The 25,806-nt window shown below is 40.5% G+C and overlaps 1 protein-coding gene across 1 annotated transcript in view; it reads left to right on the top strand.

Annotated features, from left to right (window-relative positions):
• lrp1bb (low density lipoprotein receptor-related protein 1Bb) overlaps window positions 1-25,806 on the top strand; it is a 329,117-nt gene that overhangs the window by 186,353 nt on the left and 116,958 nt on the right. The window contains exons 21-26 of the mRNA XM_050048038.1: window positions 1,932-2,132; window positions 6,351-6,596; window positions 10,595-10,792; window positions 11,522-11,726; window positions 17,189-17,353; window positions 17,705-17,949. Of these exons, the coding sequence (XP_049903995.1) occupies window positions 1,932-2,132; window positions 6,351-6,596; window positions 10,595-10,792; window positions 11,522-11,726; window positions 17,189-17,353; window positions 17,705-17,949 (1,260 nt within the window). The remainder of the gene's footprint in view (window positions 1-1,931; window positions 2,133-6,350; window positions 6,597-10,594; window positions 10,793-11,521; window positions 11,727-17,188; window positions 17,354-17,704; window positions 17,950-25,806) is intronic.

Here is a 25,806-nt window from a genome sequence, read left to right as displayed (position 1 = left end):
GAAACATATTTTAGTGCCCTGTTTAGCTGTCATACAAGAATTTGTGAACAGGAAGTGGGCACCCTACTGTTTCCTGTATGGCAAAAGCAGAAGCTTAAAAAGATTATGTGACTGCTACATTTTAGTGCACTGTTTAACTGTAATACAAGACCATTTTTTTAGGAGCCGTCCACCATATTGTTTTCGGATGAATTGAAACTGACTTGCATTATGTCACCTACCATTATGTTCATTGGTCCGGTGCATTGCAGTGCATTCAGGGAGTTGTAGGTTTTCTGCCTCTTGGGCAAGAGCAAATACCACAGCCCTTTTTCTCTATTTTCTCTTGTTATGTAGCACCAATTTCAAAAGCATTTTTGTCTTTCTATTACATAGTAAAATCCATTTTTATGAAAAGACCATCTTTCCAGCAGTGAAATACCTCCTTATACCAGAGCATTGTACAGAATTATCTGTAATCTTCTGAGTTAAAAAAAAAGCATGCAGAGAATGCCAGTAAACATGAAGATCCTTGTCAGTATAGAAACACAAACGATAAGCAAAGTAAAACAAGTATAAATTTACTCATCACTTATTTAAAATAGATCTTGGGCCATGCTGGGAGGAGGGACCAACATAAATAAAAAAAAAGTTACCATCTCTGTAGGAAATCCATCAGTGGATATGCTGCATTTTTTGTTGAATAAAAGATGAAACTTTTAGATGTTTGAGCCTTTCTATATTCAGAGAGAATATAAAAAATATATTTCCTACCCAAAATAATAAGCAATGGTTATGTTTAATAAACTCTCTCAGAAGTACTCCTTCCCTTTTGTGCCTCCCACTCCCTGAATTAAATCATGTTGTTGTTTTTTCCTTTTCCAGCCACATCCTTGTCCCCTTCTTTGCTTCTACAGATACATACACTCATAAAACTTAGAGTTGAAGTTGTGAGATTTTCTTGCAGTGTCATTCAAGGTGAAATTGCCAGACTCAAGACTGGCTAATTCAGTTATACAAATGATTAACCTCCTTGTCCGTGTGCATTACCACAAACACACATTTTGATGAACATTTCTGTGCCCCGAGTGTCATCCATATTTTACGCATGAAAAGCTTGTGTACTTGAATAGCACATAAGCTTTCATTTTCACATGCAGCTGCACTGGCATCATATTAGGCATTTAGAAAATGGAGGGCTAAATCAAAAGTGTCATCTGACTATTTTTGTAGGGACAACTGGAAAGCTTGGAAGTGATGTGAAGCCAAACACACACACACAGAGACACACCTGATCTCACACAAAATCTACACACCCACAGCAGTCGCTCCAGCCTCCCACATCGGTTTGCACTGATCCGGCACCAAGCATAAACCAGTGGGATCCCAAAACCCTGTGATGTAGCTTTGATGGAAAAAGTGTAAATTGGAATATGCTGCGATCCAGGCTTCACCTGGGAGCTTGCAAAAAAAAAAAAAAAGATACATCCAGGTATCTGAATTGTTTTCTTCCTCGCCCCCCTTAGTAGTTCCACCTACCTCTTTCCAACCTGCACGGTGAGGGAATTACAAATTACACTCTAGTGGAGGAATAAGTGCAAGAATTATTGATCTTGTGTGGACATTTTTCATCAAGTTGAACATTCAGCACAGAACTGAGAACGACTGTTGTTGATTGAGGCCCAGTGGCATTTTTGCTATCTAGTGTTTATTAAGGAACTGAGTAATGAAACATTTGTCTCATCCAAAACTTGAAAATGCAAGCACTGAATGTACCAGTTAAATTTCAGTCTGTTAAGTCAGGGAACTTTTTATGTGAAGCCCATATCATCCAGTACTTATTACAGTGAAATTAAATCACCCTTACTGCAGTGAAACTTTTAATTCTTATTTTTTTAAGTGCTTAAAAAGTTTTAAAAAGTCTGCCAATTTCCGCATTTCATTCTCTCCAGGCAAGTGTATCACAAAGAGCTGGGTGTGTGATGGAGACATTGACTGTGAGGACCGCTCAGATGAGGAGTCCTGTGAGTCTGCTGTCTGTAAGCCACCCAAGTACCCTTGTGCCAACGACACCTCTGTCTGCCTCACACCTGATAAGATCTGCAATGGCAAAGTGGACTGTGCAGACCGCTCGGATGAAGGCCCCATCTGTGGTATGTTTGTTTTGTCTGTGTATTTAATCTCTCTTTTTGTTTGTTTGTTTAGTTTTGTTATCCTGCAAGATGCTAAAATGTGTATTCTTCTCAAATACACTACATTGCCAAAGTATGTGGATACCAGAACATTTAATTGCTGCAAAAGTCATTCCACCACCATCGGCATTAATATGCTGTCGTAATAGCTGCTACTCTTCTGGGAAGGTTTTCCACAAGATTTTGAAGGTTAGGTACTGACCTACGATTCCAGTTCATCCCAGAGGTGTTGGATGGGGTCAGGGCTCTCTGCAGGCTAGTCAAATTTCAACATTCCTTAAAAAAACCTTTCTTTTGGGACCTGGCTTCCTGTGTTCCATTCAACCATCTATTTTCAGCTGCTAATTCAGGACTGGGTGAGGGTGGTAACAGGCTAAGTGTGGTAGCTCAAACAGTATTTCCCTCTGTTTGGCCAGGCTAGTGGCTTGAATAGATTTTGGCATTGTACGTGTCTGCAAACCACGGATATATTACAAGTACATTTCATATAGCAGATATGTTGAAACTTTTTGATTCTTTACGTTCCAATTTTATAATTTTGTGTTCTGGCAAAGCTGTGGTTAATGTGTGATTAGGTTTAAGCACAAATACCACTTGGTTAGGGTTAGGGAAAGATCATGTTTTTGCTTAAAATACCCAGTTTGATGGCCATAAACATGTCTGGAAATGTGTCCAGAGTCTCCCACTCATTCATTTATTTGATGTCAGCATTTGCTGCCACATGTTAATTTTCTGTTCTTGGAACTGGACTGTTCATTAGAAGTGCAGTTGGAATATATATATACCATTCTGTTATTCAGAGCACCACACTCTAGGAGTGCAGAGCATACTCTGGGCACAGGTGGAGCAGCAGGACACCAGGTGCATTGAAAGTGAAACTTAACTGTTCATTATTTTATATGGAAATAGAATATTCTATTTCTTAGAACATCAGTGCTCTCATTTTAGTGCTGTCCATTTTTTTCTAAACTACTTTAGATGAAACTGTGTTCCCTTGGAAACTGCGCACTCCACCAGAGGTTGCGCTGGACAGGGTCATCAAAATCCGGTCATAATCTATTTTTACCGGTCATTTTAATTTTCGTTTTTAAATGATAATAAAGATATTCAAAGACATTTAGTTTTCATTTGTTCGTTTTTAATAAATCCAACAAGCAAGTTATAAAGTGTGCATTAATAAGGACATGAACGAAAAGACGAACAGATATCCACACACCGCAGTGCTTCAGTTCGGCGTCTGGTCTACACGCGAGCCACGAGCGCTTCTGTCAAGCTAGATAGAGCAGATCGTACCAAACAGGAAGTCGGACACAGAAAAGACGAGAGAATCCGGCCAATTTTCTAAATAAAATAACAGCATGCACTGAGGAACGTCAGGGAATACCATGTCTATAATTTACTGACGGGAACAGACGAATGGAGTCGATGTTTAACCGGCGCGGAGAGCGCAGGAGAAATGCGCTGCCTGTGTGGACAGTGAAGCGCCTGCGAGTATACTCGCAGGACTTCTGCGGCACTAACGCATCTGGTGTGTCCAGGCCGTTATGTTAACAGCGCTACATGAAGGAGATGAATGACTTTTTCTCTGCAGTGTGAAAACGGCAGCCACTTAAACCACTGACTGTGCACTCCGCCGCCAAGTGGGCAGGGGTGGTAATTGCAACCGGTCAAATGACCACCGGCCTTCAGATTTTCCGGTCATTGTTGTAAAAAACCGGTCAATGACTGAGAATATCCGGTTAACGCGACCCCTGCACCCCACAGTCCAGTGCAGAGTTTGCTTTCACTCACCTCTGCAGCAACTGCTCCTCTAATCGATCACTCTGACCTGATGGGGCTGATCAATCTGACCACAAACTGGTTAACCAATCAGTTCTCCACCCTGTGATTCAAACTCAACAAACTACTGCTGAGGACACATTTATGAAGAGCTCTGCCTGTGCTGCATTCACTGACTCATAAAATTCTTGCATAACTACAGCTGGGACATGTCTTTAAAAATGTCTCCTTTAGTTGTTTGTTGGTCTCAAACTGTGGTCTGCTGCTTGGCAGGTGTCTCGCCTTGGTCTCACATCATCCACCATCCCCTCCTCCTCCTTATGAGAAACTCAGCTTATATGCAGTCTGAACTATGTCAGTTCAGAAAGGTTAATATGATACATAGGAATTGTAAAAACTTAACATAGTTGTGGTGAGCAGAAACATACAATGCCAACATTTTATTTTGGCAACTGGACTAATTTTGTCCCTGTTCATAAAGGAAAGGGCTGTATTTTCAAAAATTGGGACTAAGAAGCCTTCCAAAAAGCCCCTGACAAAAGTACAGAAAAGTATGTGGATAGATTATCAAACACTTATTCCCTGGTGGTTTGAAAGTTTGTAAGACGTAGCACATCAGTATGTCCCAACCAGTCACAATTTTGGCTGAATGTACTCCTTCCTGAACTTCTGACCTTTGAGGCGGGTGATGGACTGACAAGTACGACTTTGAGAAGTTTGAGAAGTGTATATTGATTTTTTGACTTTAAGTTATAAAAACTTGGACACCGTTGTTACCAACAAAATTCGAGCTGACCACATCTGCTGTTCTTCCCTTGGAGCTTTTTTTAGCTATGCTTCAAGCCTACGGGGGGTGAGTGTTTGATTCTCAGAAGATATATTTTGGGTAAAGCATCGCTTTAAAGTGAAGAGGCCCAAGAAAACCTGTCAAAAATAATGACTCCCAGAGACTTCTAGGCATTTTGGTTGTTGCAGTGCTCCCAATGTGTTTGAGGCTCTTTGATTGACATTTCTTGCAAGGACAGGCACATTGGAGTTGGTGGTGTTAGTTTAAGAGAAAAGAAGAAAAGAAAACAAAGAAAACAGTGACAAATTAATAAACCACATTTACATTGCAAATGAAAACTGCAGCACATTCTTCTTCTTTATTTATATATAGCTCTTTATTCCTCACAATTTACTTTTTTATCAGCTTTGCAGAGTTGCAGAAAAATTAATTGGAAAAGTTGAAGCACTGTCACCTCCTCCAATTTTCACTGTAGAGGTTCAGGACATGCCACCTGCTGAGGCACCTCAGCACTCTTGCTAACTCGCACTTTAATTTTTCATCTGATATTATATCATGGGTTCTTGAAGAACACCTCCCAGATGGGCCCTGCTACATCCTTTCCTTCAAATAGATCAGCTTAGAGCTTGACGAGGAACCGGAGTGTGTTGTCTCAGAGTCCAAAGGGACAGAACATGAAGTAATACTCCACCTTCCCGATGATGTGGACGTGTTTGTCCAGCAGCCTTCAGAGGAAGGAAACAGATCTCATGTGACAAGCCCCAGCCATCTAATCTCTTAAAGTGAGCAGTGTAAACATGGAGGTTCATTTTCGAGAGCGTCACTAACCAAGCCTCAGGGGGCCCCTACAGGACCTTTGAGTGTCTGTGTTATCGTAGCTGAAAAGAGGGCCTCTGCCTTCTCCATAGACAATAATGTGTTCAGAGAGACCTTGAGAGCCTGATTGATTTGCACCAGCTCAGCAGGACTCACACCTGCCATTAACAACTGTGACCACATTCTCCATTTCCCTCCCGCTGGGAGAGTCCAGCGCTGTTAATGCCCACCTTGAAAAGACAGTCTTAATCACGGTGGGAAAAGAGACGCTGGATCAGTTTTATCTTCGTCAATATACCTTCCCATCTTGCCCTGGCAGCTGCTAACACAAAACAGCTGTGTAGGGCAGAAAAACAACAACATAAAAGAACACAACGTTAAGAAATGTCTGTCTTTATAGAACTTTTAAGAGGAACAGTGCATAGTGTTCTTGGTCCTGTTTCGTTTTTGAAGCAGTGATGGAAATAAAAGACATTGTCTCCCAGGTGAAAACCTAGAGAACCTGCTCCATGAAGGCTATCTCGTTATACAACACCTTTATCTTCATTAGACTGTGAACACATTCCTTATGCTTGCCTTATGATCTCAAGCTCTGAGTTGAAAATATATTATCCTTCCTTGTGACATGATGTTTTATCATATAACCTTTTAGAGTCAATGTGGTTATTGGTAATTAGTGGGTCTGTAAGATCCAGATGTATATGCTACTATCCTACAGAGTCAAATGCTTTTAAATCTCAGCCTCTTTTCCAGTGTCTGTGCAGTTTCTAAGAGTTTTCAACCTTTCTTCACCCCAGATATGTGTCTTGTAGCCAGAGGGGGCTGCAGTCACCAGTGTACCGTGGCACCAGGGAAAGGGGTTGTGTGCTTTTGTCCCCCTGGGCTTCACCTGGACTCCAGTAACAAGACGTGTGAGGTGGTGGACTACTGCAGCCGTCACCTAAAGTGCAGCCAGGTGTGTGAGCAGTACAAGACCACAGTGAAGTGCTCCTGTTATCCAGGATGGACGCTCGACCCAGACGGAGACAGCTGTCACAGCACAGGTAACAGACCTTAGCTTTTTTTTAATGTTTGTTTTTAGTGATTCTGTTAGCTGCCGTGGCAGTGTGTGCCTGAGGGTCTGTGTCTGCAGTAATTAAAGTTTTTCCCAGGGCATACCAGTAACTCTAAAACCTTATATTCTGAGTTGGAATCACTGACTGTATTCCTGCAGTGTTGGTGCTTTTAATGAAAAATATGAGTTGTATTTATCATTTATTAATGCAAGATTCACACCGTGGATAAGAGCAACTGGAGAGGAAAAAAAATAAGTCAGACCATGGTATTGGAAGGTTTTTGTGTTAGTGGGTTGGAGTGCTGGGGAAGTGGAAGGCTAGTCTGAATAGTAATAGGTGTTGATTTAGGGTGCTGTCAGGTCAAATTCAATCAGTTTCAAATCTGAAGAGACATCTGGGCGATGAGTCCTGTCTGTTTCTATCTTTACTGATGCTGAGTGAAGGAAGCATGTATCCCTCAAACCACCAGAGCTTTGTAACTTCATTCAGCTGCGCACAAGTTCACCTCAGGCCTCACCCCATTCAGACACAAATGTTTTGCCAGTGTAGTACCACATCATAAATTCGAACTTTCCTCTATTCTGTTATTGAATAATCCATTTGATGAGACCGCTCTGTAACCGCTTGGAATACAATAGTTACGCACACATGCTGTTGGCTTGTCACATTCAGATTTATGGACCTCGTTTTGATTACTCGCTTCTCTATTTCACTCCAAGATTGATGGCAGTCGCAGCCCTAATCTTACATTAACACAGGAAAAGAATACACAATTTTCTCTGGAAGCCGATCAGAATTCCACGGCTTCGTCATAAATCAAATTTTGCATACAAACACAAACAGTCCAATTTAATCTTGAGAGAGGTGTTATTGGATTCTTTGTGAAGTCCCAAGCACACATCCACTCCTCCTTTTCCTTTGCACATCTCAGGAATAAAAGATTTGCAAGTACAAATCTTCTCTCCGGTAGCATTGTTGCTAGTTTTGTTGCAACACTGGAATGTGTCATTGAAGCAAGGACACCGTTTTAATTGCATTTTTACAGTTCCGTTCCCTAAAGTATGATTTAGTCAGGAGTGTTGTGAAGAGAGTTTTGGTTGTGCAAACATTTCTCAGAAGCAGAAATAATCTTACTGATTGAACTAAACCTCAGTGGGCAAGGCCAGAGAAGTTCAGTACACAAGTGCTGTTGCCAGCTCTAGGACTTCTCAGTAGATTTAGCGACTTCTTAGAGACCCTGCAAAATGTATTTCTCACAAGGCATGTTTGGCAACAAATTGGTTTGGCTTCAACTGATGCATATATATATTTGCACTACATGGTGGTATAAACCAGTGGAATGTGTTTGAAAATATGTCCTCTGCACAGTAAATAAACAGAGAGAGACAGAGAGCAACTGAGTGAAATAAATATATGGAACTAAATTAAGATCAATTCTTTCAATTTCCCTGCAGATTTTACTTGATATGAACTAACCACTGTAATAAATTTAATACATTGAATTTCATTCTGTATATCCCTGCTTTAGTGATAGGAACATCACTAAAACAATCTCTTGTCTTAATCTAAAAAAATTTAAACTACTACATATTGTATAGAACACTTCTGCTTCACTTAACTGGAACTAAATGAGATGTTTACACCACACCTGTTTTAGCATCTTTGAATCGGCTCTCTGATTTAAGATCTATTGATTATCTCTAAAGGAGCTCTATGTAAAATTAAAACTAGAGATGGCTGAGGTGGTCGCTAGCAACTAACGGTTCTAACTCATAAAGAGTGCTAAACAACAGCAACAGTGCTAACAGAGCTAACAGTGTTAACCATGGGGGTACAAAAGGGGGGCATTATGCTGCCATGTCAATGCCATTCTGATATCAGTGGTAACCACCGTGAGCACTGTAAGCGGTAGTGATTACCTAGTCATTGGAATACGCACACACTGAAATGAACATGCGGCCAAACTGAAACTCACCAAAACAAACCACAGAGAAGCTCGGATTACATCACACACAGAGGTAACTTCCTTCTTTGCTCAAGGCACTCAAGACATTCATGTTATCAATGTTGCATACAAAACGTCTAAGGCTCATCATGATCTGGCTCCACATTATATTTTAGACTTTTTATGCCCCTGTAAACCTTTGTGTGGTTTAAGATCTCTGTGCAGAGGTCCTCAGTGTCTTCCAGAGTCCAGGTTGAAGACTATAGGGGACAGAGCCTTTGCAATCAGGGCCCGTAGGCTTTGTAATGACCTGCCTGAGAAAATAAGGCTGTCTGAGTCAGTGTCCTCCTTTAAGTCTCTTCTAAAAATGTAATTTTATCGGAAAGCATATCCTTATTTTATCTGAGCTGACGGTTTAGTTAGTTGATTTTTAATTTCTTGTTAATTGTTTTTATTTTTTTCCATTTATTCATGATGGTTTTTCATTTATTTTTTGTATCAGTGAAGTACAGTACTTGTATGCACAGTATTACTGATGAAATTAATAATGGCTTAATTCTATACAAGTGCTCCAGACAGCCGTGACGGTGTGACTGTGAGCCAGCACGCACAATACCAGGACCCTGAAACTACAGCAGCTAAACAGAATGCAGCCATCAATTTATTTTCGCCTGTGCCTTTCAATAATGCAGGCTGCACTGAAGTACAGCTTATCTATTTGCTTTGTCAAGCTAATATGAAATATGTACATTGGCAGTTTGAAACCTTGTTCACTTGTGATTATATGGGTCCTGTGCTTCTTACTTTTAGGGGTAATAGTAGTCATAGTATTCACTTTTCAGCTTCTGATCCAATTAAATGTTATTAGAAGCGAAGTTGTGGTGTTCAGCCTCCAACTCAGGCAGCAGCAGAAAGAGACCCTCCAAGGTTGGGAATCACAAGTGTTTTAAGGACACCTGCCAGTGGTGAGATTAAGAGATGTCAGTGATGTATGCCTGTATGTATAAGTACCTCACCTGAACTTCCAGAATTCAGTATCTCTTAGCCTATCAAGCTGGATGATCTGCATTTGCAAACTGCTTCTTGCTATTCAACCCCTCAAAGAGAGATGCTCTCTGCGAATTCATGTTTCATGTTTAATTAGGAGGACAGTTACTACAGCAGTGTGTCCACTTTTTTTTTTCTTTGGCTAGCATTAGGTAGAGCTTTGTTGGTTGCTAGGTCAACAAGCAAATTTAGATCTTTTAGTATAGCTGGATGAATTTTAGTAATGCAAGCTACAATTTGGTGCTTTCTTTTACCCCTTTTTTTAGCCTGGCTTCAAGTCAATTTGTTTAAAAAGCATAGTGTAAAACAACAAACCGTGACCAAACAAAACCAGCACTGATGAAAAAACACAGAAAGGGAATTAAAAAAAACAAACAAACTTTTAATGAGTACAAAAGGCACAACAGAGAACATACCAAACATAGGTGACCGTTTGCCTCACTTTAATTTGGAGTGCACCTTTTGTCAATAGCTGATACTGCAAGTAAATTAAGCAATATGTTTGTGTAAAAGAATGTACCTTTAGATTTATGTTTGCGTGGGAATGTTGATGGGTGTGAGATCACTGTGATGCAATGCCGATGTTTTTTACAGGTTGTTTTGACTTCACAAAAAATACCTTAGATCAAGCTCCGACATTTCTAACAATTATCTGTTGATGCAATAACATTCAGTATTCCATTGTTGATTTTTAGGAGAAGTTTTCATGGTATATTGTCAAATGTTTATTCATTTTTTCTACATTTTTTTTTTTTTTTAACTTTGACAGTAATTTTCCTCAGAAAATGTGCCAGAGCTTATAGTGGTTATGATACATTCCAGTCACACTCCTGTAAAAGAAGAAGTGGACCGTCACAGCTCACTAGCCAGTGCAAATCTCACAATGTCCAATGCTGTACATAATGTTGCACATTGTTGTGCGTCAACAATTTACTAGAGGTGGCCCTCCTAAAAAAAATTACGTCGCTTGTTTCCTGTCTCTCTCTTTGGCCAGATCCCTTTGAGGCTTTCATCATTTTCTCAATCCGGCACGAGATAAGACGAATAGACCTTCACAAGCGGGACTACAGCCTGCTGGTGCCGGGGCTGAGGAACACCATCGCGCTAGACTTCCACTTTAATCACAGCCTGCTTTACTGGACAGATGTGGTGGAGGATAAGATCTACAGAGGACGGCTCTCAGAGACTGGCGGTATGCGTACACGCCAGTACATACATACACCCACGTACACAAACATTCGCTACAGTATATATCTAAAGACCGCTGTGATGTATTGGCTAAAGAGAGTCATGTCTGGCTCATCTGAGCTTCAGCAGCTGTAATGAAAGTCTGAGACACTGCCAGTGATAACGCTCTGTTTTACTGTACTGTCTTTACACATACTCAGGTCTGATGCAGTGAGTTGATATTGTCCCTCCCTGCAGATTTATCTCAGGTTGTCCAACGCTGAAAAATACTGCAGGACCAGAAGTCTCGGGCTGTTGTATCACGGTGTCTCCCCCTCATAAAATGATGAATCAGAACTTTTCCTTCGCTCTGTATTTTTGTGGGTGGCAGTACATTCACTAGGTTCACTTGCCTTTATTTCCCTCTGCGGAGCTGTAGAAATCGCCTCTTAGCTTTACCCAGTCCACCCTTTTGTGAGATGCACATAAAAGCCTCAGCATCGGAGAATAATTGTAAACAGCTACATTATAAATATTGTGGGAAAACCCTTTTACCATGTGAAATTGAACCCTGTAGAAAGCAATCTTCTTTATGTGGAAGAGCTTTCCTCAAGAGTTCTCTGACTGTGCCCTTTTGCTTTGAGGAGGTTTTCCTGAGCATTGTAAAGAAACACCAATCACCAATGCTGCCCCTTGACTGCAAGGTAAGTCACTACTACATACTCATGCTATCACTGTGTTGATATTGTTTCAGGCGTGACGGGGATTGAGGTGGTCGTGCAGCACGGCCTGGCCACCCCGGAGGGCCTGGCCGTGGACTGGATTACAGGGAAGCTGTACTGGATCGACAGCAACCTGGACCAGATCGAGGTGGCCAAACTTAACGGAGATATGCGTACCACACTGATTGCCGGAGGCATGGAGCATCCACGGGCCATCGCTCTCGATCCAGGGCAGGGGTATGTTACGCACTAACTCCCACATGCAGAGCCTGCTGGTAGCTGTGCCATCCATCAGGCACAGAGATTATTGGAATAAAGTAAAATTACAACCTCCTTGTATTTCTCACTTCTGCATCTGCCCTGATGTATGAAGATGTCTGCTGTGTTAAGGTCCATTAAAGCAGCAGATATAGAGTACATCAATAACGGTGCTGTGTGCTCCATTCCAGTAATGACAACTGATGTAGCTAATACCCCCCCAACCATTGCTTTGACTTTACACGCTTTACTGCCTTTTCTCTCTTGTTTCCAAGCAATGTTTTTCTTTCAAACATTTTAAGCAAGACCTTCAAATAAAAAGCCCAAAATATGCTCTGTTCTTATTTGTGCATCATTCCCCTCAGGGCTATTTCAAAATCATGGTTGTTTATCCTGCTGGGATGCATGCAGAGATTGTTTGTAGACTGATCTGTGGCTATGAAATGGCAGCCTTTCCTTTGCCCAGTCAGCAAGCAAGACTTGAAAAACATCCATTACTGTGCATTGATTACACTTTCCTTTTCTTGGTATGACAGGTGTTATGATAAGCTTTTTGATTTGTTAAATTAGGTTGTTGGACCACGCCACAGTGGGGGTAACAGGCTTATTATTAGCCACCGATGCAACACCCCTGGGAGGCTTTGATAGTGTATGTTGTTTTGTACTGTTTAACAGTTTGAAACTTTGCCATCCACCCTTTGAAATTAAACTGAACTGCCTAAAGAAGAAAAATTCACGAGGGACCAAGAGGGAAATCCTTCCGTCAGAGGCATGGCTCTTAAGCCCAGTTCAGACCAAAGATTGGCGTCGAGACGAAACCATTTTAGAAAGTTGCAGCAGTGTTCACTGGCTGGTCTGAGCTCGACTCAAGCCGGCTGATGGTGTCATCTGCAACTCAGGTAGTCAAATCACAGATGGATGGATGGATGTTTGAATGTAAAGCACATCACCTGTTTTAACAGCCAATCATCCCTGCCGAGCTCTGTTTCCCTCCTCATGGTGTGTTGGTGTTGGACAGTGGATCACTGCTTTTGCCTGCTGTATGTGCTTATGCCCAACTTGTCTGATCGCGAATCTTTGGTCTAAACTGGGCTTTAGGTTGCAGGTATCTTAGATGCCTTAACATATCATACATGTTTCATATGTGATATTGGCATTTTTTTTTGTTATAACAAACCAACTGATTTATGTCCTTACAATAAGAATCATATTTTATTGTACAAGCTTTGCATGTTTGCGTGTGTGTGGCGTGTGTATGTATGTTTGGGAGCTACTCCCTAATCTGTATGTGTGTTTTTACTATTTATGTTTTTCCCTACTTTTTAATCTGTTAATGAGATTTACTGAGTGGTGAAAGGTTTTATAGAGCCTTGTGGGAAGCACATTAAAATGCATCATAATTGTTCAGCATTTTGTCATTGTAGTTAACTGAAAATAAACACTTGCGAGTATTTCACTGTCGGCATGGCCTTAAATTTGTGCAAGTTTTCACAGTGGGTTGTGCAGGGATATGATTTTATTGTGGCTCTCTGATCACAGATAGTTCAGGACTGAAAGTGCTTTAATCCAGCGTTAGGAGTGCAGAGGGTGATGAAATTAACTAACAACCATATTGCCAGAATAAAATCTTGGCATTGTATGTTTCTGCAAAGCCTGGATATGTTACATTTGTACCAATACATAGGACTTTATTTCAGATTACATGTATGTGAGCCCATTTTCTCACCAGGAGGAGGATGAGGGAATGGTGGACAGTGTGACACCTTGACAAGACATAGGGGGGGGGGGTTTGGCTCAAAATGAGGCGGAGGTGGTACTATTCTGATGATGTGCACACATGTGCATGTGTTCTGTGCTTTCAGATGGCTGTTTTTAAGCCTTATAAAAATGATTAAAAAACATAGTTGTATTTTAAGAAATCCCCTCACATACTTTTACAAGACACTTTTATTACAGCCTATCTCTTTCATATCATTCATAGCATCATATATTATTCTCTTGTGTAATGTAATGAACTAATATCATGTTTAACAGATGTCTGTTTGAATGTTTTTACCAACAAAGTGGTAAAAAAGTTGATGAAAACAGTGTAGAGGTAGTCTCACTGCAGGTCGGCATTCCGACACATAAAGAGGCGTATGAAGTAGCGTTCACAAACACCAAGTCCATCTGCCATTTGCAATTGCATTTATTAACTCTAACTGGTGATATAAAACTATCATCAAATGGCAGAGGAAAGGTTGTAGTGTTTGTAGTGACCAAATCAGTTATTTAATCCAAAACATGATGTTTCCCTTAGTGTTCTTTGTGCACAAACCTAACCACACATTAACCAAATTGTTCACAACATGGAAGTGATAATTGTAATGTAAAGAAACAAATGTTAAACACATCTAATACATATAAAACATACATACATAACATGGTTTGCAGAAATGAACAATGCCAGCATTTATTCTGGCAATGGGTTGCTAATGAAATGATTTGAATTCGTTGAATTTATCTTTAGGTGATTGTTGTATTCTGTTATGGTTATGTATAAAAAATGTGATTAAAAAATTAATTAATGAAGTGCATGCATACTGTTACATCCATTCAGGCAGTGTTTTCAAAGATTACCACAGTCTCACTCTTTTTCTCTTTGAAAGTCTGGTAGAATTCATTTTGTCCCAAGTGATTCGTGATGTCCTCATGTGAGCACAGAGCAGCCATCGATCCACTATCCACTTGTGCAAGACACAGATAAAACAAAAGTGCAGCAAGAGCACTGACCAATTACACAGATGTGATGGACAGTACTGTCAGTATTTTAAACTTGGGGCATCAGTACTAACATGTTGAATAAACTGCCACGAAGTCTGCTCTTATTTGCAGTCGCAAACATTTGTTTGTGTGTGTCGGATCATCCCTCACTGAAAATAGTATCATTTTAACAAGTTTAACTGTACTTCACATTTCTTCTACAATGTTTTCAGTTTCCATTCCATTATTATAATACAATTGGTTATCACAAGTAATGCAGTAAGAATAAGTGATGCAATGTGCACAATTGGGGATGTTCTGTCCAGTGTGCACACTGTTACTGCAGTGGTCATGAAAAAAAAGTCAAGGTTATTTTTATAATGTATTTATTGAAATAGTGACAATGCTGTTATCTGCATTATTGTTTTCTTGCTTATCATCTTATGTTTTTCCAGAGGTTAATTTCAGTTCTTAGGCAATCGGTGAACCTTTGCACTTTGTTTAGTCTTTTCTTTTTTTTATGTGTGTGTGTATGTGTGTTCTTACACATGCAGCTATGTCCACATACCTTACCTTAGAGTTACTTTTCAGAATAACAAAGTCACTAGCATTAGAATGCTTTTTTAGATGCATCCCATTTGTTGACTATTGAATATTGTTTTATTATATCACGGAGGAGACAATTGTTGCCAAGCAGCAGCTGCTGTAAGACGGAGAAATGAGTTCTGAAAGGAGAGATAGCCTGCCAGTTTTAACAATTTAGGGGCGACTGAGTGTGGTAGGGAAAAAGCACTCACTTACCAATGCAGAGACCCAGGTTCACTCCCCCGGCAGCTATGCCTCTGTCTTGGCCAGGTGCCCCTTCAAAAACAGCTGTCAGTGTTTGCCGGTGCAAACAGGTGATGGAGGCTGGTGAAGGGTGATGTCCATATCACCGCACTGTGACCACTGGTTGGTCAAGGAGCCTGGGTGAAGACGGGTGGGATGTGGGTGGAATAGCGTGAGATTTTATGCAGCTGAAAGTACGATTATATTAACCTTTCTTTGCAATTGCAACCGCCTGACACTAAGCCTAAAAAAAAAAGTTATTATATCTTTGATATGAAGAATAAATAAATGTTTAGTGGAGTGATTGCAAATTGTAAACAGTGCATGACAGTTATGCTGTTGTTTGTAGTCTGTGTTTTGGGTATTACAGGCCCGTACTTAATAGTGTGTCAAACATACTATGTATTTTGATCCCATTTGAGGCAATGCCAAATATTTTATTTGTAAAGGAAGGCTTTTTTTTTACAGTTTTGTAATGATGTCAACGGGTTGTATCATCTTAACAATGCATGCTGGATATGCCTTAAGGGCTATAATTAAAACAAATTCCTATTTTTATGTTGTGAAAAGTAGAACTACCTCCGCCTAAACAGTAGGCCTCTTGCAGCCCCACTCCTCTCTTTGTGCAGGCAGGTTATATTTATTGTATTGAAAAAACAAACAAACAAAAACCAACTAAAACAGTTCACCCTAGTGGGATCATCTCAGCACAACTCAACATCTCAACAGCTGCCCTCAGGCTGTCACCCAGATGTGTTGCATCAGCCCATATGTGACTTAACATAACACTATGTTTATTGACTTTATTTATTAGCTATTAATTGAAACAAGTAGTTGTTTACCTTCTCTTAGTGCTGGAAACACAGTTGGGAATTTTTACCCCATTTCCACCTATCTACAGAATATATACTGTGTTCAGATGATATATGGTAGTGCAAATTATATGGGAAACAATCTATTTTCTCTGTTTTTGGTGTGTTGCTAGTTTTTCATATTTGGATCTCTGGGTTAATGCATCTGAGAACTAGCCAGTGGTTGTATACTGCGGCCAGTATATTTCAGATTAAAGCAAAACCCAGACATTCCTAAAATCAATTTAACACTCTTAAGAAATGAGTAATCTGCTCATGCACTCTCCCCTATAGTACTCTTCCACATTTGTGAGGATGACTACATTTCATGGTTGTACAGAGTAGGATTAATGGGTGCTTTTGGTGCCTAAAGGCGCATTTCCATTCCAGGGCAATAATTCTAATCTAATTACTTGAATCCACTCAAAGGAGTGGGTCATCGATCAGGGAGGCCTTATCAAGTGAATAATGCTATTGATCTGGACAAGGATATTTCTTCCTAACACTGTTTCGTTGTCGTCAGTATGTGATTTAAGCTTGAGCACCCATTTTCTCCTTCATTCCAGCTGACTTTGTGGACCAAGGCAGGACAGAGGCGATGTTTGCTGAGCTGGAGTAGGACTCAGGGTACCGCCGATGGTCACATCAATGACAGTGTTCATTTTCAGGCCTCATTGAGCTGTGAAAAGTCATAATAAAACAGATGGCCTCCCATTTCAAGGCATGTCGCAGATGTTAAGGGTTGCACTGGATCGCTGGTGCTGTTCTTGGACAGTCATCACTGCCACTCTCCGTGTTAATGCAGTTACAAAAGCATTGAAAATACAATCACTGTGTTTTTTTCGGTATCAACACTGACAAGCACAAATGACTGAGGCATTGTTCTCGGATGGCTGTGAGGTCAAACAGCCCTTTTTAGTGGATCTATGAAAAATTGTGCATTGTGTGTATTGTTGCTTGTCCTCATAAACAACAGACAGTGATCAATACTAAATGTTGCCTTTGGATTTCTGCTCTAAGGATTCTCTTCTGGACTGACTGGGATGCTACTTTCCCTCGCATCGAGGCTGCATCAATGAGTGGGGGAGGTCGACACATTGTATTCAAGGATATGGAAATCGGCGCCTGGCCTAATGGACTGACTCTGGATCATTTGGAAAAGAGGATTGTTTGGACAGATGCACGGTACACCATTAGAGTTTTCACGTTTTGTGCAGAAGCATTCACACCTTTTAGAACTTCCAGTCCATGTATGACATTATATATTGTGCAGGATTCACCAGTCCCTGAGTAAAAATTTAACATGAAGCTCTATTCCCCCAGTGGGCATTAAATAATGGAGGACATGTAATATTTAGAGATCTTAGTACAATGGCCATATTTGGTTTTAAGTGGGTCTTGAACAATTTAATGTTTCCATCAGTGGACTGGTGGGCTGCACTTTGATCTGCCTACTTCTACTGCTCCCTTTTTTTATGCATTTGGAGAGCAGTTGAAACTTTGATATGGCCCTTTGTGTCGGTCTCTTTTGAACAGCTCCGATGCCATTTTCTCTGCACTCTATGATGGAAGTGGGGTCATTGAGATCCTCAGGGGCCACGAATACCTGTCCCATCCCTTTGCTGTGTCTCTTTTTGGAGGCAACGTCTACTGGACGGACTGGAGGACGAACACTTTAGCCAGAGCCAATAAGTGGACTGGGCGCAATGTCACAGTCATCCAAAAGACGAGTGCTCAGCCTTTTGACTTGCAGATCTTCCACCCCAGCAGGCAGCCACAAGGTGAGGGCAGTTTTTTCTGGCTTTACTGTTGGAGATGAGACATTCAAAGAAAAAGGACATTTTAGTATGTTAGCTGGAACCAGGTTTAAATATAATTTGTCAGTTTTGCTCTTCAAGGATATGCACAGCAGGGACATTTAGTCCCATGAAGCACTGTGGCCACTGCAGGCTTTGAAGGGTTTTTACCTTATTTAGCATGGGAACTAGTTATAACCATATATTGTTTGAAAGCACAGAGCCCCAGAATTGTATCTGTATACAGCCCTGTTGCCAAAAGTAAATGTTGGCATTGTATATTTCTACAAACTGCGAACATGTCACATTTCATACATATCATATCAGTGTTTCTAAAGTGATGTAGTATATGAGCTAGACTCACAAGTCAGTCTTTACACGCTTTGCTTAACTAAAGACTGATTTCTTTCTCCCCAATTTTGTGTTAAGATGGGCGGATACAATTTCAGAGTTTAAAAAAAACTCCCTACGTTGCAGAACCAATAGTAAATCCGCAGGGCAGTCCTTCGGTGGCTCGCTGAACTCTTGTGCTTGTAAACATAGTCCGACTGCGTTAAAAGTTTTAAACAAAGTCGCTGTAAGTACTTCATTTCCACATTCTTGTGGACTGAGCACACATTTGATAAAACGGAGTTAAATCTCTCGGCATCCATTTTCAAGCTCTCTGTGCGTTTGTTTCCTTGCGGACGAGAAAAGGGGGAGCGCACATTTCCGAGAAGGCGTGTCCTTTTCAAAAATGCAAGAGGCGTTGCTTTGTTGCTGGCCGCTTTCTCCGGTGTGTTAAACACACTTTAGAAAGGAGTGTCCCCAGACTATCAGAAGGCGGAGATCTCTGATTGTCTGGTGGCGAGACTATATATGAGCTGACTTTGTTATCCAAAGGTGGGGATGGCACCTGCCAAGCTGGATTGTTCAAGACCAAAAAATAACAAAACCGGTTGTGATTTTGTGTGTCATTGCTATGTTTTCAGCAGCTTTTTTAGGCACCAAACATGGATTTTTTATTTATTTTTTTAGCAACCCATCGTTGTTTTTCCAGTGGCCACCATTTCCAAGCATTTTTGTACCAAAGCCTAACCACACGTTAACCACAGCATTGCTGAAACATGAAGTTTCAATATATCTACTCCATAAAAACGTGCAAATACAACATAGCCGTGGTTTGCAGAAATGTACAATGCCAACATTTTTCTGGTGATTGGGTTAGTATAAACCATTTTTAAGATCCTACTATCAGTTTGACATTTCGTAACAGGAATGCATAGAAAACAGAAAGGTAATATGAAACAATTTTACCATGCTTGCACCTCTGCAAACATTCAACATGAGTTAGACTAGTTCTGACCTCTTGGTTGTAAACTCCAAAGAATGACCATTTGAAAGAAACCAGGATCATAGCTACAATTGAAAAGGTTCAAGAACAGTAACTATTTCACTTTGGGTATGTCATATTAAGGCTTGTGCACAAAGAAGGGGGAGCTTGTTAAGGAGTTTAAAGCGCTAACTCATCACATCCTTTCATATTACACCCTTTAAGTAAACAAAAAAGATTCACATGGAATTCGGCTATAATCCTCCCATAACACTGGATGTTGATCGTGGATGCATTATCTTTCAAAACACAATTCATTCTCATGGTGTAAAAGGAAAAAAAAATACAGCATAATATAAATTTCAGCTCCTGCCTCTGCCTTCATTTGGCCTGTCAATCAACACGCATGTGTCTGGATGAAAAAGGTACTCATGCAGAGAATTAGCAAGCTTGAGTTAATGCCACCCCTGAATGTTTTTTTCTCACCATCCACATATTCTAATTGGCTCATACCACTATATTAAGCCTTTTTTTTCTGAATGGGAATAAAGAGGGCTACAGACAGAGAACTGCATCTGCCAATGAATAATTGTGGCGTATCCAATTATCAGATCAATTAGTAATGTGAATAACATGTTGAGGTGACATGAAATATAGGAAATAGTTCTGGAACTTCATTAATATTGCCAGCAATTTATTTTCAGTGAACGCCTCTGAATCTGTATCTGTCACAGTGTAATAGGTGATCAATTTTGTCAGAAGCCAAGTAAGCCATGATTCCGAGCCCAAACATGGTGAATTGATGTGCTGTCTGACAGAAAGCCTACATATGTAAGCCAGTCTTTATTTGATATGCAGATCAGCTTGCAAGATGTATTGCCAAGCACAAATTAATAACATAAAATCTGTTTTCAATTTACTCTATTGTGTTTTTTTTTTCGTAAATAAGTTGTTTTGAAATTGATTTTTGATTAATTCGTCAAGCAGAACTCCTGGAAAAAAAAAAGCAGTGGATTATGGAACATTTGGGACATGCGTGCCAAGACCGCCTGATTGATGGTTCAGTTTCTATTGCAGTTGCCTTTTTCAGCATTGCCAAGTTTCAAATTTATCTGCCTCAGCTTTCTTCATACGTAAGCCACCATCCTTAAATGGGCATTATTACGGTGGTAATCGGGTTTGCATCTATTCAGTGATTTCTCTGCTTCTCCAAAGTGTCACGAGTTAATTTGCTTGTTTCCTTCCTGTATCTGCATTCTCATGGCTGCTCACCATAGATAAGTGTGAGCAAATGGGACTGCTTCTCCAAAGAAGACAGTAAGCATGCCTAATCCTATTTAAAAAAGCTCAACAGGGGGGGAGCTGGCTATTATCCACTCTAGCCAGAACCAAGGCCTAGAGATGTGATGCTCCACTAGACCTCGAACATCTGGACCAGAGAAAAGGGAAAAGAAAAGAAGGGAGAACTGAACAGCGATATGCAGCTGGTCTCAGGAGCTGTTCAGTAGGTGCCACAGTGGAGCTCCACCGGGGGCATAAATAGCCTGTAAATACATTATGTGTCACTTGAAAGGCAAGGGTGTGTTTTAATATTAGAATGGGTAACAAGCGTTTGCAAATTAGGATGCAGATTGGCAGTCCCAAGGCCTCACAACTATAACAGATAATTGGCTGATTACAGTCAGAGCATCACACAGAAACCTACATGTATATCCATTGCACCATTATAAATAGCAGTAGCTATAGCTATAGTCATTAATGGCCCCCGTACAAACTCTCCATGACCGAGCAGCTTACTACTCTTAGCAATTTTGTAAGATACCACCCGTGGGCGATTTGAGGTGGGCAGAGGGGGAACACCATCCACCTCGTTAGCAAAGAGACCAAAATTCCACCCCCTTGTTGACCTGACATCCCTGGGTGCAGACCCAGATGCCATCCTGTCTAGACCCAGACTTGTAACTGCTAAATTAGCGAGAATTATTCCGTTTTAATGGAGCGTTTCTTTCTTAACCGGCACAGCATTTGTCGCACTGGTTTAGCAACCAGGAAACTGCATGCAGTAAATCATCTCATGTGATGCTACTGAGCCAATAAAATCTGTGTCTGAGAGACAACAGTCAGAGAAATAAGAGAGTCGGGGAAAAGTAATTTCACATGGCGTGTTCTAAAGAGAGAAAAGCACAAACAGAGCTTTTAATCAGTCATGAACAGACTCCTACATGTTCATTCTTCCCACGGGTGGTTCGAAAACAGTATGTTTTATCATATGTTCTGAGACTGGGGTGATTAGTGAAAGCGGCAATTAAGCGCCACAACTACACACAAGCCTGATCACTTTGTCTGTCCCCTGAGATTCCGCAAAGTAAAAATTGATCTGTTTTTCTCTGCAATCATGCAACATTTTCTCTGTGAAACTTTCCAGGCGTCATTAGTTGCCATGCAACCAGTAGTTTTCTGAAAGTTGTCATTCTTAATCTGACACACACACTTTAGGGGGAAACTGATGCAGTAGCTGAATAGTACATTGAATGTAAGCTGATTAAAATATATTGCATGGACTTTATGTTGTGTATGGAGGCCAGACAAAATTTTTCTGAGGGCTGCCATTGGCCCACAGGCCACACTTTGAGCAGCTATTCTCCATCCTAAGTACTGTACCGTGGAATTAGTTTGTGATTGTCTACACATACTGGTACTATGCGGTCTTCAGTAATACTAGTGGTCGTATGACTACATACCCTTCCTTGTTTATGCTTCGCCTACACACATGTCCACTTAGACTCAAGGAAGTACTGATTAGATTAGATTGCTGGTCAAAAGTCACTGTGACCTCACAAAACATGCTTTTGGCCGTGACTCAAGACTTCATATGCTAATTATGTCAACATTTCTCACAAATGTCTAATAGAACAAAATGATGAAGTGATGACATTTCATACAAAAGGTCAAAGGTCAACTTCAGTGTGACATCATATTGTACTGCAAAAAATACCTCTGGCCATTAGTCAAATGCCATAACTCAGGAACAGAAGGGGAGCCATTTGGTCAGATACTGAATCGGTGACACTAAAGTGGGATTTATATTTCTGCGTCGAATTGACGCTGTACCTACGACGTAGGCTCAGCGTCAGCATAGAACCTACGCTTTATCCTAAGCCGAAGCCTGATGTGCACCTCCCAAGAAATGTAACTACACATTGCAGCGACGCAGACCTGTCTATTTTTGTAGGCTGAAACCATTTCCCTCAGTGGAAATGAAGCTTTTATTTACTTTTATTTCACAGATAAGAAGCAATAAAATGTGAAGACAAGAAAGCCTCTACAATATAGCATTTTGTGTCTTGTGTGTGATTTATCCATAGACTGTAGAAGGATTTATCCCAGCTTCATATGAGTAATACAATGCAATGCAATGTAAAATGTTATAGGGTTGTGCTAATAACGTTAGCATGTGATATTTGTTTGGAAAAGTGTTTATATAAGACAGTTGTTCTATAATGGAACTGAATTTTGTAATTTACCTTTTTTAAATGTTGCTGTTGTCTCTGGATTTGTTTGAGTAGAGAAGAAGTCTGCTAGCTGCTAGGCTAATTTGTATAATGTAAAATGTAATAGGCTTGTGCTAAAAACATTAGCTTGTTGCATTGTGGGGAAAATGTGTCCAGCAAAATGTGTTTTGAATCAACTTAACTTTCCAGCACTTCACAGAAACCCCTAGTGTTTTGTAAATTTAGAGTGACACAGACACACCACGGCATGAGTATAAATGGTCACAATGGTGGAGGCTCTGCATAGAGCTGACGCACAAGTATAAATCCCACTTTATCTTAGGTGTCCACCTTGAAACAGTGCTGATTGTATACATCATCTGTGTTGTTGAGCCAAATATATGAAGCATCCATGTTTTGGAATTTATAGCTTGTCTCCAGCAACATCCACATTTGAAACACTGTTTACCATCACGGCTATATATAAGTCTGGACAGACATGGATGTAAACTGCAACTTGAGTGACTGACAGAGGCATACAACTGCAAGGTGGTGATTATAGTTCTCCTTGTATTTCTTTTTTTTTTTGTAATAGTTTCCTTATTTGATGAGGGAGAAAAAGAGGTGTGGCTGTGGATAATTCAGTCTCATCTTTTTACATACATCATAATTGGGATCCAATGTGTGCAAAGCTTTACATAAGCAATGTAATATTTATGCCATTTAGAGCAAACACAGTTATTTGCAGGCAGACAAACCGCACTGTAATTGTGTCAGCAGTATTATCATGACAAATACGATCGGCTTTGAAACAAATAAGCACAACAAATATAGGTCTCTCAGTGGAAAGAGGCACTTGCATACTAAATTGTATCATCACCACATTGGGCCTTCCCTGAATATGGCTTTTCTTCATTTTTCTTTATTTTAAGGGAATGCCACTATTTTCACTGCCTTAGCATAGTGGTGGGCTCATTTCTTCATTTATTTGTTGCAAATACATCTGACAGTTTAAAGCAAACAAACACCTTGGCTCTGTTGTTGCTGCCTGTCATCCCTCAACAGCATGATTCAGGTGAATGCAGCGCTGTTCAGATGTCTCCCTATTAGCATACCAAGTCAGCTGGGTGCTGTTTCCAGCTCACAGAGACAGAGTTGGAATTTTTTTGTTTGTTTGTTTTAAATAAGCCACATTTGCGATGCATTTGGGCTCTCCAGTGTGCTGCTGTAGGAGCCAGGAAATGAACTTTGAATGAGCTTGTTTGACATGAATCATCCAGAGTAGATGGAGGAACCGATGTGTTTGACGCATGAAATGCGATTGCAGCATGACGGGAAATAATTGAACTGTGGGTGACTTTCTTTAGTTTTGCTGAGCTGATTTATTATTTAACAGGGTAGAGTACAAAATAAAAACATGAAAACAGCTTCCTTCAAATGTATTGCTCCTATAAGATAGCTGGTCAGTTTAAAGCTGTTGAAATTCAGCTTGGAATTCAGCTTGTCTCGTCGAAACTGTTGGCAGCATGGGGTCTTGAGCTGGATATCCTGCTACAGTAAAACCGTAACTGAGATAATGTTACCCTTAATTTCTGTGGAGTGACAAAGAGTAAACAATGATATCTGTGATCATAAATGTAGTCAGTTGAAGCAATACATCCCTCAGTGCATGCCACAGTGCCGGCCCGTGGCTTAAGCAGTATAGGCGAATGCTAAGGTTGCTGTCATTTGTAGGGGGCGCCCGAAAAGAGGCAAGGTACGAAATCAAAATGTTTATCTTTTGCAATTTTTTATTTATATGATTATTTTGAAATTTTACATACGGCCACAACAACATAACTACATAGCAAAGCCTACTAAATAATAGAAAGGCCTTTTTCTGGGTTCCTGGGCAAATTATCCAACATCATGTGAACCCTGAAACACGCTTTATCGTTATCTTGTCAAAATGACAGAAACTCTCTGGTGCCCACTCATTGACCACTAGAGAAAGAACGTGAAATCGACGGAATCAGAGGAAAGCTAGTTTACGTTACCTCAGCTCACTGAGGTTGTATTGATTTACATCTTGAAGCGTTCAAGCTCTATTCAGTAAAAATGAGTATCGGGTGAAGGTAAATTATAACCTTTTCATGATGTGTTCAATGTAATCTTGTAAAATGTTGTAAAGATTGCCTAGGGCACCAAAGTTCAAGGGCCACCACTGGCGTGCCACATTGACAGAAAGGCTGACTTTTTCTGAGTTTTCCTTCTTGCACAGCCGTTACTGCAGTGTCTACATATACAACGATGCATTGTGCCTGAGCTCCTGACAGTCAACCCCCCAAATACTCCCCAAACCTGCCCAGCATGAGGAGGTGGGCATCACAAAGACTGCTCTGTTTACAAAAACTAAAGGCGTCCAAAATAAGTAACTTCACTATTTGACTAGAACACCAGAAAAAAATGACATAAATTTAATATGACAAGAATGTTATCAGTAACAAACATGCTTTATTGTACAGTGCCAGGAAGTTGTGTTTCACGACCACAGCCAAAAGCTTTCACTTTGTTGGCCAAAACATAGCATTAAGTGACAGAAATACTCACTCAGTGATCATCTGCCCTCTCAGCCCTGCTGGCCGTGGATGTTTTTCCAACTGGCCACAGTTGGCCCAACAACCGGTGACTGCTAACTTATTTAAGCTCTTTATTCAAACTCGACAGAAACAAAAAAACTCACTAAAACTGTCAGGGTTGGTTAGTCCACCTTCCAAAAAATCACCAACTCTGGTTTGGTCGTAATTAATCCTACCGAGTAAGATGTGAATGCTGAATCTAGACAATGTATTTCCCCACTGTCTCTCAGCTGACGGCAGAGCAGAGGCTGTCAGTCAATCTTCGGCGGCAGAAGCAAAATAAAATGACCAAATGGCCATGCACTCAGCCCATCTTCAAAATATTTGTCCAGTAGTCCAACCATAGTCTCCAGCACACCTCTGTCCAAGTGCAGAATAAAACTTTAATGCATAGTAACGCACACCCTTGTTCTCTCTGGTT

The sequence above is a fragment of the Epinephelus moara genome, chromosome 7, assembly GCF_006386435.1.
Source record: "Epinephelus moara isolate mb chromosome 7, YSFRI_EMoa_1.0, whole genome shotgun sequence".
NCBI classification, from domain to species: Eukaryota; Metazoa; Chordata; class Actinopteri; order Perciformes; family Serranidae; genus Epinephelus; species Epinephelus moara.
The sequence above is the reverse complement of the archived record's forward strand: the minus strand, read 5'-3'. Positions and strand labels throughout refer to the sequence as shown.